General features: G+C 33.6%; 1 protein-coding gene across 1 annotated transcript in view; it reads right to left on the bottom strand.

Moving 5' to 3' along the window:
- Window positions 1-19,129, bottom strand: part of Sema3e (semaphorin 3E) — a 272,567-nt gene that overhangs the window by 44,047 nt on the left and 209,391 nt on the right. Inside the window, exon 5 of the mRNA XM_046464077.2 lies at window positions 5,234-5,327. Coding sequence (XP_046320033.1) covers window positions 5,234-5,327 — 94 coding nt within the window. The remainder of the gene's footprint in view (window positions 1-5,233; window positions 5,328-19,129) is intronic.

Here is a 19,129-nt window from a genome sequence, read left to right as displayed (position 1 = left end):
TCCACATGACTCCTATTTACAATATGAACTTTAACTGAAGTTTTATTTAAACATATTATACTGTTTTAATATTTCATGAAACTTAGAGAGTTCCACTCATGCACCATATATTATCTGAGTTTTTATTCACCATGTTGGGATGCAGCAGGATTTAAATGTGTAGTAAGAAATGTTCACAGTAGCTGTTTACCACCTTCTTATCTCATTTCACTCAAGCAATTCTGCTTATGTTGTAAATGCACATTCTACAATTCAAAATTATGTGAAACACATTTGCACATGGCTAAAGACTGATTTAGCTGACTAATTTTAAAACTGAACTGTGTAACTTTGTAGAAAATTGTTTTATTCTACATGAAATATTTTGCAGAAAGGACTATGACATGCTAACTGCAAAGAAAAATAAAATGCACTTAAGACGTAAATATAGAGGAGACTGATCCTCATACTACAATATCCTAGTTCAGACTGTCTGCTTGAGATACTGAAAAGAAACCAAGAAGAACATGTGATCTCTTTAGGTATTTAGTTGTTGGAATTTTTGTGTCTTTGTTTTTGTTGTAGCAGATGACAAGCATTACCTGTCAGTGTTAAAAAGGTGATTCTGAGATATAAAGGAAAAAAAATGTGTTTTGAATGTGTTTATTTGCATTTGCTAGTACTGATGTCTGCACTGAGTTTTCTTGGTGGCAAACCAGTGACATTGAGACTATCATGGTCAAACCAGATCCTTAAGGGAGATCAATGGAGACATGAAGAGTAGGGCTTCCCCCCGACCCCATTCTTTTTTTATTTGCTTTTTTATTTTCCATTTTTGAAGAAACCATAAGCAAAGTATTCAAATAGTTCCTCAGAGAGCAGCAGTCATGGCCAGAAGCTACAGTAAACATGTGGATAGTGGGCATTTTGCCAAAGGTAAGAGAATAGCAGCCTTGGATAAAAAAAAAAAAAAAAATCTCAGATATTCTAACATGATAAGGAAATAACTTGCAGTCTAAGTTTCTGTATGGTTGAGGTGAATTTAAAAAACAAACCAGGACACTCATTTATTGTTTGTACAAGCTATAATTATAAAGATTTGTATTTTCTCCTCATGAATTTTTTTACTTAATTTCCTAATATTTATTAAGTCCCACTTTGTTCAAGAACTATTCATTAATAACTCTGTCCTGAATGTAAATGTAGTTAATTAAAAGAAAATGATTATTTTAAAATATTTTAATGTTATAAAAAGGAGGTAGTAATCACATTTTGCCCTCTATGTATTCTAACTTATTCGATCAATATAAATCTTTAATTCATAGAATCAGTAATGAGATGTATATTCACAGTGGTGTTATTATTCAAAAAAACGTTCAAAAAGAAATTTTCAGTGGTTGTAAAGTTTGTAGTTTTATTTGCTGAAAAAGTATCATAAGAAAAAAGATATGTAGGGGGGAAAAACAGACTCTAAAGTATCTTTATGTTATTTGTTGAAATAAAATTCAGAAACTGTTTAAATTAAAAAGAATCCTTAAAAGTGTCCCACTAACAGTTAACATTTTCAAAGCAAATCATTAAAACTTACATGAAAAATCATGGTGGTTTTCGTTTAAATATTAGCACCATACATCTTATCATAACTTGGGTCCTAATAACTGGAATTAAATGAAGGAATTAAATTTAAACTGGAACTGGTAATACAACTGACAGATAAAATGAAAATTTTTTAAAAATGGTGATAGGATTGAGAGGAGAAAGTTTAATAAGGGAACCTAGAGTTATTGAAAGTATTATCAACTTAATGAGAATATTGTAATATTGCATCAATATTTGCTAAAATATTTGCTGACTGACCAAAATGTTATATGACATAAAGAAAATATTTCTGGAATTTTAATGTGGCCCAAATCCAGGAAATAACTTACTTATTATTTTACTACTAATAATTTACTTATCATTTTGCATATCAAAATAAATAGATACCTTTGGATGATTTTAGGTTCATAGATGAATAATGTAGCAGTTTATTTTAGTGAAAAGTTCATTCCTCCAATAAACATTGTTAAAACTAGGCTTTAATACTTTGTATAACTTAGATAATTTCTTAAAGCTGCTTTAAATATAAAGTTAGTAAGCACAGTGGGGGAGAATTTGGCTAAAAACATAGAAATATTGCACCTGGGGTTGAGTTTGCATGCATGCCACCAAGGTAAACTATATTACTACAAAGTGGCATTTGAAGAGCAAGCTTAATTAATATATGATTTCATAATGATTGGTTTCTGAACATATAGAACATAGCTCAGTAAGGAGCTTGATTTGTCCTCAAATGTTCTTTCATATAGAATCATATGTTCTTAACATTGCATTTCTAAATTAGAATATAAATTTAATAAAAATATGCTTATTAACTTGTTTCTCACCCACCAAATCATCTCCAATATTTTTTCAGTTTTTTAGTAATCTTTTCCTCCAGACAATCTTAGGTCAACATAATTTAAATTAACTGAAATGAAAACTGTATCTAAAGTTAAGAAATTATATAAGCTATTCTCTGCTTTACAAGCAACTTTTTTTTCCTTTGAGGTCCTATAGTTTGATAAATATTGTTGCTAATTTTGTGCTCTCATAAAATTTGTCTTCATTAGAACAGGCATTAAACATTGTGGGTTATACATTTAACAAAGAAACACCAAGCAATGGTCTAAAGATGGCCATCATTTTGCTAGAGTCTTGTTTTAACCCATCAGCACAGAACATGTGTGGTCATAAAATACCACATTAATACATTCTTTCCCTGTCAGAGTAAGCTACAGTGAGCTTGCCAAATTCCAACTCAGGTAGCTCCTTTTTTCCAGCCCACATTCCTACTGCTTTTTCAATTGGGTGAATTATTTTTACTTCCCCTCTTTTTAAAGAGCTTCTGGCTCACATAGGTTATCAGGTTTCTATTCCAGTGGCTGCTGCATTTCCACAGTGAATGAATGATCTCTCCAAGGTACTTTGGGATGAAAGCGAGTGGATAAATGTGAAGAATTATATTTTTATTTCTTCTCTTTGGAGGGATTATTCTATAACTTTCGTGTTTAGCTTGGAGGGCTCTTTTGATTTGATTTCTCTCCTGAATAAATGAAACAGCCACCCAGATGGCAAGCACTTCACATTTCAGCAACGTGTAATTTGATTTGGAAGTTCAATGAAACTCACTTGGAAATGTCCCTCCAGTAATATTTCCCTCTTAAAAATTTCAGTTTTAAATTCCTGGCTTCATGTATAAACAAGCTCCAGAGAGACAAAATGTTGAGTGGCAAGGTGGCTATAGTCATTATTTTTCTCCATTTAAATAAAATGTTCAAAATGATTGGTCTTCTCTTCGATATTCTTAAGATTTCACTGTAGAAGCTGTATATGCTGTGTAATTTTTAACTTCAAATATCCTTTTATTATTATGAAAAAATATTTCAAATTTATTTTTTGTATTTTTTTAGGTTCCTCAGTGAACATGAAAGCCGATTCTGTGCAAGAAACAATATGGTAAAGGATGGGAAAGACTTTATAGACAGCCAAATCTTGTGTGTATGAAGATATAAAAATCACTAAAAACTTTAGAAAAAAGATTGTATGAGGCTACCAAATGGATACATTTTAATTCATATCCTGCCAATTTCTTTGGAACTTCTAGTATTTATGGATCTGGCATTCAGCAAAAGTGTCATTCTTAAGATTTTGATTCCTACTAAGCCTACGCTGACTTAGAGAACTCTGTTTCCATAGTTAAAGTCTCTTATCTTCATACTCTATTCTCTCTCTCTCTCTCTCTCCCCACAAACACACACACACACACACACACACACACACACATATTCACATGCATGTGAATACGCATAAGCTGCTTCATAGGAGAACTCAAAATATTTTAAGATATAATAATTCTTTAAAAACACAGCATCACTTTCTTCAAGTCTCTGAAAAAAAATTAATCACTATGTGAAATTCTCTCACAATCCTTTCAAATTATGAAGACTAAGTCAAGCTTTTCCCATCAACAGAGCTAAAATGAGAGGTGTGTGTGTGTGTTTTTTAATCAATCAATGTGTTTTGAAAACTTTGATTTTTTTTTTTTTTTGTACCTGAGTACCCAGATTGGGATGAAGGGGTGTAAGGAGTGGAATGCAAAGCCCATCACAATCAACTCTCTGGAATATGTTCAGCATGCAAAAAAGCATATTAGCATCTGTATCAACTCTAAATCAAGTTTAGCATTTTTTAAATTAATCTTCAGTGACCAGTTTTAAGTGTTATCAGTTTATTTAGAACTGAAGTCTCTATATTATTTTACACTTTCTCATTTTCAGCAAAGATGAGCTAGTATTAGTAAAAACAAAAAAATCCTGTAAATATTGCAAATGTAACAACAGAACCTTTCACATCTGTACTATATTATATCAGAATCTCTCAATACTGAGAAAACTGAATCATTTCTATTAGCACCTATGCCAGGTGTCAGAATTTGCTTTCTCCAGTTTTGTACGTGGAAACTCCCACCTGTCTCTACTATCACAGTGCTAGAGGATTTCATAAATAGTGCTGTTTTTAATCTCAAATAATATGAGAGAAAGGAAAAGTACAGTGCTTTATTGTGTTTAAGAAGTTTGGGGTACCTCATCTAATTAAATTGAATCAAATTTAAATATAAAACACACATTATCATCTACTTCATCATCCCAGCATGCATATTTAATGATAGTTTGAATTGGTCAGTCTCTGTAATTTATATTCTAAATTAACAAGAATTTAGATAAATAACATTGTAGTTCTTAATCAAGATGACTTCCAGATGAATTCGAAGGATACAGAAAAAGGAATCCAAAGAGGAGAATATTAAAATTCCCTAAAGTCGCAAGAGTATTGGAACAGTTTGGTTTCTCTGGCTAAATGTTTATAAAATAGTCACATAATTGCATTTTGTTAATAGTAAAATGATACCATACAAATGCCTTATATCAGGTACGCAATGACAATTTTTTTCTTCAAGATGGAACACACACTTCATAGCATCTGCACTTATTTTAGAATCAAATTATTCAAGTTAACATGGCTTGAAATTGAATATCATTGCTTCCAGCACCAGTAAATAGATATGACAAGGCAAAGTATATAAATAAATACCAAATAAATGTACTGAAGTTGAAATATAAGTTTTGAAATCATTCTGAGTACACCACTTGATGTCTACAACGAATATAATTACCAATTAAAGTGGAGATAAAGGAAGAGCTGGGATCAAAAGGACATCTGCCCCTTCCTCGTTCAGATCTGTGTGGTTCCAGGTGAAACAGAGGATCCTGAAGAGAAAACCAGAAAGCCATTGTGAATGTGACAGCTTCAACAAGAATTTAATTGCTCAGCTAAAACATTGAACTTTGAATATTTACAAAACAAATAGGAGATCAGTAATGTCAAGTTATTTGGTAAAAATTACATTTTATATATAACCACATGGATATTGCAGACCCATACAAATTCTCTCATGCCTCTCAAAAACTAGAAGAAAGCAAAAATGGCAGTAAACAATTTGAGAGATGTTTGTGTTCACTTTCCACAGATGACAGTCTGCAAAGACAAAAAAAAGTTTGTCCAAATGATAATTGCAGGTTTCCCACCTAACACTTAAGCTAAAGGACACTTATGCAAATTTAAAGATCCAAGATCCGTAGCAATATGAAGGAGGACGTGACCAAGAGTTTCTTTACTGTTTAGTTAGTGCCAATTTATAAAATATTTGAAAAAAAAAGAGTAGATAGGATAAACATTTTATATGTGTTAAAATACAATAAAATGGCCGGGTCATAGAGAACTCATGAAGAGAGGAACTGAGCTGCTTTCTTAAATCAAGATTTTCTATAGCTTAAAAATTCTGTGATATTCAACTTTTAATCTCTAATCACTGATGAGATTGGTTTTACCTAAGGATATAATCAGACAGATTAAACACTAAAATTGAGGTAGAATATTAAAGAAAAGGAAAGGGATCATGGGAAGCAGAATGGGGGGTGCGGTAGAGGGGATGTATAACTATGGAGTGGATATAATCAAGATATGTTATTTGGATGTCCAAATAAGACATGGTGAAACACATTATTCTGCATATTCAAAATGCACTAATTGAAAAGTTTTCAAAAAAACAAAACAAAAACAAGTACATTGTTTCATTGCTTACTATTTGACAATGAAGATATATAAACGCTGAACACTGAATACAGATGTACTCTTCAAGATCTCTACCTCAGGCCAAAACTCAGATGGACTTCACTGCACCTCCCACCTCTTCACAGATTTCAAATGCCTGGTGCACATTTTTTTGATTAATGGCTTAGCTTAGATCAACAATGTTCATTTTAAAATAATAAACAAGTTAAACATTCTGTCTGCTTTCTGTCTTATTAAAACTCCATATTTTTGAATACCTTAAAGACATATCTATCATTTTAATACTAAAATAATGTGTTCTAGAGCTTCTTATTTTTTAGCCCCCAAATGCTTTTTTAAAAAAGAACTGTTAGAACATTCTTGCTTTAAATGTGTACCGTTCTTAACCAGTATAGGTCTCTGACAAGAGATGAATAGAAAAAGAAAATATGATATATATACACAATGAAGTTCTACTCAGCCATGAAGAAAGAATTTATGTCATTCACTGGTAAATGGATAGAACTGGAGGACATCATGCTAGGTGAAATAAACCAGACCCAGAAAGTCAAGGGTCAAATGTTTTCTTTCATATTGGAAGCCGGTGAGAAATAAGAAATATAAAAAGGGAATCTATAAAATCTATAAAAATAGAAGGGAGAACAGTAGAATAGAAGAAGGAAATTGAGAGTATATAAGGAGATGTGGGAAAGGGGAGGAACTGCAGAAGGAAATTGTCTAAAATATGTGCATGTATAAATATATTACAATGAATTCCACTTACATGTAAAATTATAATGCACCAATTAACATAGCAATAAGAAAATAGAAGGAAGACCAGTAGAACAGAGGAAGGTGGTCAGGGGCTGTGGTGAAGGAAGAGGAAATACAACACATTGTGTTATACACATTTATGAATATGTCCAAATGAGCCCCAGTATTATGTATAATTGTAACAAACTAAGACATAAACTTTAAAAAATAAAAGTTACTGAAACTGGATCATTCTTCTCATATAGAATAAATTTCTAAATGCTTAGAGGGTGTATTCATTTCATTCATACATGATAGTAATACTTTAGGGAGTTATATAATGCAAAAATGGAAAACAATGTCAAATTTTCAGTTGGGATGCTTCTTAAATTTGAAGACTACTCAAATGTGTTTTAAGTACTATAAAACAGGAAAAATAATATACCAATTTTTTAATAATAGAACATGTTGTTTCTTTCTACAAGAGTGTAATATAAGTGATGTCAATATTCTTTTTTGGATCATGTTAGGCCTTTAAAAGTAGTAACATTAAAAATATGTTTTTATTTCTATACTATATCTCTGCCTTTTTATTTTGGGGTTACTAAATTAAACAGTTTTAACACTAATATGTTAACTAGTTTTTTATCTTTGTTCTTTCTAGATATATATGACAGTAGAATGTATTTTGACATATTATACATATATAGAATGTATAACTTGTTACATTTAGGATCTCATATTGTGCTTGTATATGATGTAGACTTACATTGGTCATGTATTCATATATAAGGATAGGAAAGATATGTCTGATTCATTCTACTGTCTTTTCTATTCCCATCACAACTCCCTTCCCTACATTGCCTTTTGTCTATTCCAAAGAACTTCTAATCTTCCCTTTCTTTGTTGTGGGTTAGCATCCACATATCAGAGAGAGCATTCTGTCTTTGTTTTTTTTTGGGGGGGTGGGGGGTTGGGGATAGGCTTATTTCACTTAGCATGATATTCTCCAGTTCTATCCATTTAACAGCAAATGAGATACATAATTTCATTCTTTATGGTTCAGTGATATTCTTCTGCATAAACACACACACACACACACACACACACATTTTCTTTATCCATTATTCTGTTGAAGGACACCTGTTGGTTCTATTGCTTTGCTGTTGTGAATTAAGCTGCTATGGACATTGAAGTGGCTGTGTCACAGTAGTATGCTGATTTTAAGTCCTTTGGATATAAATGGAAGGATGGGATAACTGGTTCAAATGGTGGGTTCATTCCAAGTTTTCTAAGGAATCTCCATTCTGCTTTCCAGAGTGGTTTCACCAATTTGCAGGCCCACCAGCCATGTATGATTGTACTGTTTTTCCCCACATTCTCACCAACATTTATTGTTATTTGTATTTTGATAATTGCCATTCTGACTGGAGTGATATAGAATCTCAGTGTAGTTTTGATTTGCATTTCTCTAATTGCTAGAGATGTTAAACCTTGTTTTTTTCCATATATTTTTTTGACCATTCACATTTCTTTTTCTGCTAAGTGACTAGCTTATTTATTGATTGGGCTTGGGGTTTTTGTTGTTGTTATTGTTAAGTTTTTTGAGTTCTTTGAAGAAACAATCAAGAAAGTGAATGGAGAGCCTACAGAATGAGAGAAAATATTTACTACCAGCACATGCTGACTAGTTTTTATAGCAAGATATTACGATATTTTACTAAAGTAACACTTGATAGTAAAAGATAGTAATGGGTTGAGGTTTTTCAATTGAATGATATGAGATCTGAAGTATAGCTATGATCATAGGCAATTTTTCCAAAGTTATTTTGAGCTCAGCCTTATTTGTTGATACAATTAACAGCTTCATCACAGCTATCTGGTTGCCTATAACAAATGTGGGAGTGGCCTCAAAACAGATTTTATTTAAGCACACTATGTGCAATCACAAGCTTAAAGCATATTTAATTGACAGTCTAGAGAAGTTACAAGAAGTCAATATAGGAGTGAATAGGAATTAAAATTATCTTTCACTTATTAAATTAATGCTTTATGACATTGTAAGAAAATATCTGTCTGTGGTTAAGGCTGAAGAAACATAGAAAGTGTGTTTATGAATATATTGAAAAAACCCATTCTGAACCCATAAGTCTTTGTTGATAATAAATATAACATTTTCATTGACTAAATCATGACATGAACAAGTTCATAAAAAGGCTCTCTATTGAAGATAATAGGAATACCAAAGCCACATTTTTGGCCCAATTGCATTGCTTCTCTCAAACTTTCCTACCATTTCCTCTGTTATCCTTATCACATGACAAACAAATCCCTAAGACCAGAGTCAATTTGCAACATATTTCCAAAATATTTTCCATAATTGAATTATAGCTACCATCATAAGCAGAATAATGAATGAAATCTTGAAGAATCTTGTCATAATTCCCCAAAACAGTGCACAAACATGATGCAACTTGCTTTTGACTTTCACAGGAGGCTCAGAAATAAGAGTATGCCTTGAGTCTCAGAGGAGACTTTGGACTTGGACTTTTGAACATTGCTAGAATTGTTAAGACTATGGAGGAACTTTGGATGGGCCGAAGGAGAGGGGGTAATGGGAGGGGGCATGGGGATAGGAAAGAGGGTGGAATAAAACAGACATCATCACCCTAGGTACATGTATGATTGTAGGAATGGTGTAACCCTACTATGGGTACAACCAGAGAAGTGAAAAATTGTGCTCCATTTGTGTACAATGAATCGAAAAGCATTCTGCTATCACGTATAACCAATTAGAACAAATAAATTAAAAAAGACTATGGGGACTCTTGGAGATGGACTGAGTGAACTTTGCATTGTGAGATGGGCATGAGCTTTTGGGGGCCAGGGGTGAAATATTATGGTTTGGACCTTTAATTTCACCAAAAATGCTTGTGTTTTCAAAGCATGGTCCCCAATACAGCATGGTTCAGAGGTGGGGCATTTAGGCATTCTAGATCATGGTGTTGTAACCTCATCAGTGGATTAATCCATTTGATGGATTAATAATTTGAATGGACTACTTAGTGGTAACTGTAGGAAAACGGGGTGTGGCTGGAAGAAGTAGGTCATGGGGGTATACCCCTGAATTATATATTTCCCTGGCTCCTCTCTCATTCTCTCTGTTTCTCAGCTGCCATGAACTAAGCAGCTTTTCTCTGCCCTATCCTTCTGCCATGATGTTCTGCCTCATCTCAGGTCCAGGGCCATGGAGTCAGCCAACCATGAACTGAGACTTCTGAAGCTGTGAACACAAAACACACTTGTCCTCCTCTAAGTTGCTCTTGTCAGTTATTTTGGTCACACAGTGACAAAAAGCTGACTAACATAATCTTCACAATTGCTACTGCACTGAGCTCTTGCATATCCCAAATCCACGTTTATGCCAGAAGATTTCCATGTTTATGTTCCCTTTCCATGATCTAACCTTAGGGTTCCTGTCTCCTCAGTGGCATGATCTTCAGGGCCACTATGATTCAGCCTCACTGCCAGCACCACATCAGGGGCCTTGTCATCCAGTGCAACTGCTGGAATGTTCTGTGTACTTACCACAGCCTTTCACCCTCCCATCTTCTCTACATGATTATTCAGAACACAAAAATATGCTTTGACCGCATACAGGCTCCAGAGTTAAGGCCCTCTCATTTAAAAAAAATAAACAAATGAAACATTTGCTCCCCTTCTTTGCCTCAGCCATCCCTTATCTCTTTTGTCTAGTATTCTCTCATCTATATGTCCAAATACCTAATTCTTATACCTAGCTTTATGATTAGTGCTAGAGGAATCCATTCAAGAACAGCAATCTCTAGAGGCTCAGGAGAGTAGGCGATTGATCAATGAGTACTAAGTACACTTAGATAGGAGTAGTAAATTCTGGTGTGCTATTGCCTAGTAAGGTGACTATAGATAACAACAATGTATAATATATTTCAAAAAAAGCTAGAAAGGTTCATCCCATGACAAATTGAATATTATATAATATATAGATGTACCAAAACATCATGATATCCCATAAATATGTATCACTTTTATATTTTTATGTATGTAAGGTTTAAGAATACCTTTAAAAAGGAAAGGAGCCAGGTGTTGCCTCGACATTCAACTAAATCAGTCAGGGTCATGGGAGGTGAATTGGGTTGCACAAAATAATCACCCTGAGACAGAGAAAATACCTTTTTCTTGGGGTTCTTCAGCAATGGCTCCTCTGCTCCAGCTCCCACATGGGAGACAAGGGAGGCAGACAAAAGAGGGAAGAGCATGTTCTGAATCCTTTTTTTAATGAGGGGAAGACACTCAAGAAAGTCCCATCCAAATGAAGCAAGGGGTCAGGTTTCAGGGCGTTGAGTCTAGCTTCATGATGTCTTGCATTCAGCAGACTGACTGACATCTTGGAAGACCACGCCCATCTCATGTGCTGTGTGGGGATCATAGGCAGAGTGACTGAAAAGGACACTTACGTTACGAGCCCAAACAGAGTGGCAACCTCAGTCCAGTCCCCTCACATACTCGTGCTCATAGTTCATACACACATCCCATGGCTGGCCCACAACAGGGTGTGGTGGTGCATGCCTGTAATCACAGAGACTCAAGAGGCTGAGTCAGGAGAATCCCAAGTTCAAGGCCAGTCTCAGCAACTTAGTGAGACCCTCAGTAACTTAGCAAGACTCTGCCTCAAGTTAAATAAATAAATAAATAAATAAATAAATAAATAAAAGGGACTGGGGATGTAACTTAGTAGTAGAGCACTTGCCTTGCATGCCTGAGTCCTGGAGTTTGATCCTCAGCACCACAAAGAAATAAAAAATAAATAAAAATGACACTAGGGATGTAACTCAATGGTAAAGCACCCCTAGGTTCAAACTTCAATACAAAAGAAAAAAAACCTGAATGAATGAAAAAATATACGTATGTATATATCCATATATGCATATGTATATATGGATGCACACACACACATACACACACATATATGATGATCTCTGACAATCAGTGTTACTATGAGGTAAAGCTCATGTATGAGATAATACAGGTATAATCAGAGGTGAAATACTTGGGTTATGAAAGTTTTAGTCTAATCTGTGCATTAACCCACTTGAATGGATTAACTGAGTAATAACTGTAGGGAGGTAGGGTGTAGCTGGAGGCGGTAGATCACTGGTTACATGCCGTTGGGGCTTATATTTGTCCTTGTTGAGTGGAGCCCTCTTTGCTTCCTGGTGCCTTGTCCCTAGTCACTTTCCTCCACCACACCATTCATTCCTGATGTTCTACTTCGTCTTGGACGAAGAACAGTGAAGTTGGCCATATATGAACTGAGACCTCTGAAACCATGAACCACAAATAAACTTTTCCTACTCTAAAATAGTTCTTGTCAGGTCTTTTGGTCACTGCATTGAAAAAGCTGACTAAAACAGTCAGTGAGTGATTTTAGCTAACTCTCAAAATGGCCAGGCAATTTATGTTTTCCTAATTATGTCTTTTTATAACTCCTTTGAGTAGCTACTTACTTAAAGCATCCTAACCTGAAACCTCTCTGATCATACTCAGCAGATAACCTTACACCTTATGTTTAATTCAGAAAATAGGTCCCTACCATTTATTTACTTACTAAACTAAATAAATAAATAGGAAATCAATGTTTTCTGTATGCTAGCACCTGAGCTGCTGGGAACAACAACAAAACCAAGTTCTAAATGCTATTACTCTGGTGTTCTAATAAAATTATCCAAAGTATACACTTATCTCCTATATTCACTCATCCTTTCTGCAATATTTGACACTGTTTTCAACTCACTGGCACTTATTTATTTCATTCTTTGACCATTCAACACCTTTATTTTAACTCCAGTCTCCTGAGCAGTCTCCCAAGTCCCCCAGCAATCAATTCCCTACTCTTCCGCCAAGTTCTTTCTGCTATGTGCATTTTCTTTTATCATTTTCCACCTGAACTTTCACTGGCTTCCCAAAGCCTACAGAATAGAGTCTGAAGGTTGCTGGGTTTTATATAAGGGATGTTTTACTGGGGTATTTGTTTTTCTGCAAAATTTTGCTCTTAAAGTCTGTACCAGTCATACTAGAGTACCTGCAGGTTTCTGAATCTTTCTTTTTAGGGATCATCAATGTGTTTAGGATAGTTATGCCCATGTAATCTAAAAACATTCAAACCTACCTTATTACAGCCAGAAATCCTGATTTAACCCCTTTGTCTATCATAGTTTCCACTACTTTCCCTTTTAGTGTCTATGTGTATCATACTATGAATTCTTCTCCTATCAATTACCACCCTATATTATATTTGTCTGTCTTCTTTCCCTAATTGTTTGTGACAGTTTTCAAATAAAATACCCGGCATAGAGTTAGGTTGCTTGTATACATGCCACCTTTCCAGAAACAGATTGTCTTCTTATCTCCTTTTTCACATGGCCCTTGTTTATTATGGATCTTTGACAACTCAGAAAACAGCTCTGGATAGCTATGGTGATGTGAAACTAGACCATCTGTACCAATTATTATCTCTATTGTGAATGCTTTCTTGAGGCTATTGATATAGAAAAATTATGTCTATTTTTTCTCTATTTTGATAGCAATTGGCTTTCATAAAATTGATTAGATTGCTTAAATAATGAAAGGAAGAATAGATATGTTTTTAAATTCCCCAGCTAATGAATGAAGACAACATATTTTTACAATTTATGATGGATTCTTCCCAAATTAATATTATATTTCTGATAAATATAAAATAATTAATGACTCATAGAGGCTGTTAAAAAATAAAAAATTGCAAAACTGTAAAGATTTTTTTGTCCTCAAAGACCTTGTTAGTGACAGCATGTAATTTGAAGGTAATGCAGATGTATATAACACGGTGAACAATTATTTGTTAATGAAAGGTTCTGCTTCCCACATAACTGGTTTTTTTATGAGTTAAAGGTATTCTCTTGAAAATATGGTATTTTTCATGAAATGTTAAGACTATATTCTTCAGTTTTATCAAATAACTTACTGAACATTGTTTTTTAATAATTTCATTGGAGCAGAAGCTTTCTTCTTAGTATACAAGAATCAATTTAATACTTTTGCAACTTTCTGTAACTGAGTTGCATAAATTCATTTAAAGTAGAAAAAAAGCAAAAATTACCATAGACTAGGAAGTCCTAATATCATAAAAGAAAGAAAAGATTTTCCAATTTTTTTGTTACTTTGCTTTGCATAGATCAAGCAACTTCAAAATTAACTATATATTCAAGAATAAAGTTCCTCACTTTGTGGTCTTAAATGTGTATTTAATACAGTATAAAATCCAATAAAACACTAAAAGGCGAGTAATGTAATTTTCTTTCATGAAGTGAAATTCAGCCACCAAACAAACCAGAAAACTTGAGGCACTATGACATTGTCAATGACCCCAAAGAAATCGTGTTTATGGTTCAAGCAATGTGTAATGTTGGAGTTCAACCCTATTGAGAATGTTGGTCACTACTTACATTGGATTTCCATTATCTATGTTTTAACAGCTGGAATTTCTGCCTGAGTAGGGTGGTTTAAATTTACAAGGCATTGCTAATATTTACATGTGGGCTGCACTTTTTGTTTTACTGTGATAAAGAGAAATTTTTCAATGGGTCCTCCTGTGTTTGAAAATAAGCAGAACATATAGTTTATTAATGTAGATGGATGGATACACGTGTGCAACAGAAAAACTGTTTCTAATGTCTAAATGACAATATCTTTCCTTGAATGTTATACTTTTTCAGCCTTGAGAGGGCTCTTAGAACCCAGCAAGCCTATTGTAAGCTATTTTCAATAGGTCAGAGTCATTGTACATCAGGTGGTAAATGTGATGCTGATAAAATAAAATTATACTATTAATAAATTAGCTTCATGAATTAATACTATTACATTTTCTTCAGTGAAACTGGGATATTCTGAAAGTTGTCAGAAGAATACTAAAATATCATAATTCAGAAAAAAAATCAAATAACTATTTTATTAGCTATTTCTAGTGGTTAAATTAAAAGTAGCAAAATATAAAAGATTCATTATACACATATCTGTCACCATGAAAAGCAAGCAAAGATACAGTTTTCTGTCATGAATATCTAGAATAAATAGCCATACCATGCACTCTAATCCTTTACATATTGGCTAATTAATAATGTGTATCACAAATGAATTTTGAGTGTGAGTCACTCCCCTATTTGTTTTTATTTTCTTCTGACAAGCAGTAAAAATATTTACTAAAGAATATTTGAAGTCTCTCCCCAAAAATACATAAATAATCAGTAAAAAAAAAATACAAAAAAGGGAGTGAAATTGCATGTAAATATTGTGACTTTAATAGTTTTACATTTTAATTGCTTTCTTTTTATATTTTTCTCTAAAAAACATTTATATAATGCCTAAAATTTAGAAAGTACATCTACATGCACTATCTTGTTTCATCCTCAAAATAAATGTGTAAAGTAAAGATAGTGCATAACATTATTCACATACTTTTTTTTTTTATAGGTGAGGAGTCAGAGACAGGGTGAGGCTTTGCAAATCTCAGACACTGTCTGCTAACTTCAGTATTCTTTTGCCCAGATCTACATACTCCACTTATCATTTAAAGGGACAGGGCTATATCTGATAGCTGTGCCATTTGGACATGTATGTCAGTGTCTCTTTCAAACTTTAGTGTGTTTCCCTAAAATCTACATAACATCATCCTTGCTGTCTTCCTCATTGTGTTCTCAAACACAATACTGCCAATTTTTCAAAAGTATGTGGTGTTCCTTTTATCAAATGCAGGCCAACTTCTAGAATGGCAGTTCAGGCCCCTAGTGGTTTGAATTCAGGCTTTATCCCCTGTGACTATTAACACCCAATCAACACTGCAGCATAACCTCACTGACTTTCTTTAAAAATTCTCTGCATGTTAGGACCCATAGCTCTTGCATTACACTTGGGGCAGGATTTACTTTTCCTTTTTCCTGTTTATCCCTAAGAACATGTTCTCTAAAAGTGACTTCCCTGACATTTTTCAGGATTTTTTTCAATCAAAACTTCTCCCATAAATTATACTACCCATCTCTTATAGCATTGTTCCACTATGTTGCGATTATTTTTATGAGCAATATAACAAAACTTGAAGAAATCTCTTCTGTTCAAAACATTCAGTCAATGTTAAATTTAAGAAGCATAATGTGTACTATTCCTTTTAAGACTTATAAAAATTCAGCAAAATAGCCTCTCTAATTGACAAATTAACTAATAGAAAAGCCAAAATGAAGAGGTGACTATTACTTGTAGGTAATATAGAAGGGTATGATTTATTTTACCTAAAATCAATGTATTAATTATATTTCAATAGCTAATCATTATATTTTAAGAATTGGTATGTATTGGGCAAATAGTTCAATGTCAGAAGTAAAATAAGGTCTTAAAAAAGAACGTCTCTCTTCAAATTAAAAGAACTTATGTAGGAATTATAGTTTCTGGAAAAGTTAACTATTTGGATTTTGGAAGAAACGGATGTAGCGTAATTTGAGTTGAAAATATTCTCTAAAGGTTAAGATTAAAAGAAAAAAATCATAGGTAATATGACTAAGGGTTATCATCTTTGTTACAGGAAAAGCTGTAACAAATCAGGCAGTATTGATGGGCAATATAAAAATGATGGTTTTGGCATTTGGTATTGAGAAGTTATTTACAATAATGAATGTGTAACTGGAAAAGGTGGGAGAGTGTGTTCAGGGTCAACAATGTATGGAAAACAGTGTGCCTGATTGTATTTTCCATCAGTGCTCATGTGTAGGAGAGTGCCTATTCATTCTCCAAGTAGGAGGCATTTCTGGGGAGAATTCTTATAACCTGGCCAATATGTGGTGAGAAGCTGAAACCACCAGGAGAGGCCATTTACAGGTTCTCTGAGCTTCCTAGGTATACAGCCTGGATTCATGACAAGACACTTGCCAGACATGTGAATCAAGTCTCCAGGTGAGTTCAATCTATAACCAATTGGATACTCAAGCTGAGACCCTAGACATTACTGATCAGAAATAAGCCACTCCTATGGATCTTGTCTGAAACCCTGACCCACAGAACTCATGAACAGTTTTACACAATTGCATATGAGTGATTTGTTACATAGCAACAGATACATAGAGCATGAAGGTCATAGATGTAATATGGTTTAGAACTAGTCATTATTATTAACATAATTATTAATAATAAACCAAATAAGATATTGCTTATTGACCAATAAAATAGAAAAAATAGAAATGTGTTTATAATAATGTCTGTGAGTTAAAGATTGTTGAAAAAAAGTTTTCATAAATTGTTAAAGGAAATGTGAAACGGTATCAACTTATGGAAAGCAACTAATCAATAAATGTAAAAGGTCTTAAAAGCATTGTCACCTAAATAAAAGAATGTATAACAGTTTATCTGGTAAGAAAAATGGAAATGAAAACCATATATAAAAATATTCTTAGTTGCAGGAAGCCAGTTAATCATATACACTTATTCAGAGCATTAGTTAACATAATGATTTTGTTTTTTTTTTGAGAGAGAGAGAGAATTTTTAATATTTATTTTTTAGTCTTCGGTGGATACAACATCTTTGTTTGTATGTGGTGCTGAGGATCGAACCTGGGCCACACGCATGCCAGGCGAATGCGCAACTGCTTGAGCCACATCCCCAGCCATAGATGAATGGATAAAAAAAATGTGGCATTTATACACCATGGAGTACTACGCAGCACTAAAAAATGACAAAATCATGGAATTTGCAGGGAAATGGATGGCACTAGAGCAGATTATGCTTAGTGAAGCTAGCCAATCCCTAAAAAACAAATACCAAATGTCTTCTTTGATATAATGAGAGCAACTAAGAACAGAGCAGGGAGGAAAAGCAGGAAGAAAAGATTAACATTAAACAGATACATGAGGTGGGAGGGAAAGGGAGAGAAAAGGGAAATTGCATGGTAATGGAGGGAGACCCTCATTGTTATACAAAATTACATATAAGAGGTTGTGAGGGGAATGGGAAAATAAACAAGGAGAGAAATGAATTACAGTAGATGGGGTAGAGAGAGAAGATGGGAGGGGAGGGGAGGGGGGATAGTAGAGGATAGGAAAGGTAGCAGAATACAACAGTTACTAATAGGGCATTATGTAAAAATGTGGATGTGTAACCGATGTGATTCTGCAATCTGTATTTGGGGTAAAATTGGGAGTTCATAACCAACTTGAATCTAATGTATGAAATATGATATGTCAAGAGCTTTGTAATGTTTTGAACAACCAATAAAAAAAAACCATAATGATTTTGAACATTAATTTGTGGTATCAATTTAAAGGAGAACCTATTTGACCAATAAATTCTCCTGCCTAAAACGTTTTCTACACCAAGAAAAATGTGCAACCCTTTTGCTGTTACATTGTTTATAATAGGTAAAAAGACATCCAACAAAAATGACCAACAATCAGAACAGTTAAATAAGTTATGGTAAGTAATAAAATGGAATGCATGTCTTTTATCTTATTTCTTCAAAGGTCACCCAAGATAGCAAAAATATCTTTGGACAGAGTTTGGGGCTAGAATTCAAAAGAGTGGTTTGTAAAAATTTTGCTATTCATTTTTATCTTTCAAATCACTTGGATTTTTGCATTGTACGTGTATTGAATTTTTAAACAATTTTAAATGTCAATTCTTTTTACCACTTATGAAAAAGTCTGCATTAGAAAAGTGGCTAATTTATACTATTTATGATTGAACACATATAAAAAAAGAAGAAGAATTTGTAAACTTAAAAAAAGTGGATATTTAAGCACAACATGGTACAAATTCTTAATTGCACAATGACATGCCTCTGTGGAAAGGCACCACACTAATCAATAGTGACCTCATGAGTTTGTTGTGAGAACTGAATGAGGCAATATGTGTATAAAGTGCTTTGTTCCAAGTCAATAATAAAAAAATCCAATGATTATCATTATTGGAGAATAAAGGTCCAGAAAATTAAAAGTAATCTGAATTTTGCAATGTTGCTTAAAACTCATACAATCACAAAGGGAATTAGTGTCTCATCTAGGTTTATATTCTCCGCATGTAGCCAGTGAACCAACCACAGGAACCACACCTGGGCCACAGCTGGTTACAGCATTGACTCTTGCCCCCATT

The sequence above is a fragment of the Marmota monax genome, unplaced genomic scaffold (genome assembly GCF_021218885.2).
Source record: "Marmota monax isolate L192 unplaced genomic scaffold, Marmota_monax_Labrador192_F-V1.1 WCK01_AAM20220418_F8-fsc00065, whole genome shotgun sequence".
Taxonomy (NCBI): Eukaryota; Metazoa; Chordata; class Mammalia; order Rodentia; family Sciuridae; genus Marmota; species Marmota monax.
Note: the sequence above shows the minus strand (reverse complement) of the source record. Positions and strands in the feature narration are given on the sequence as shown.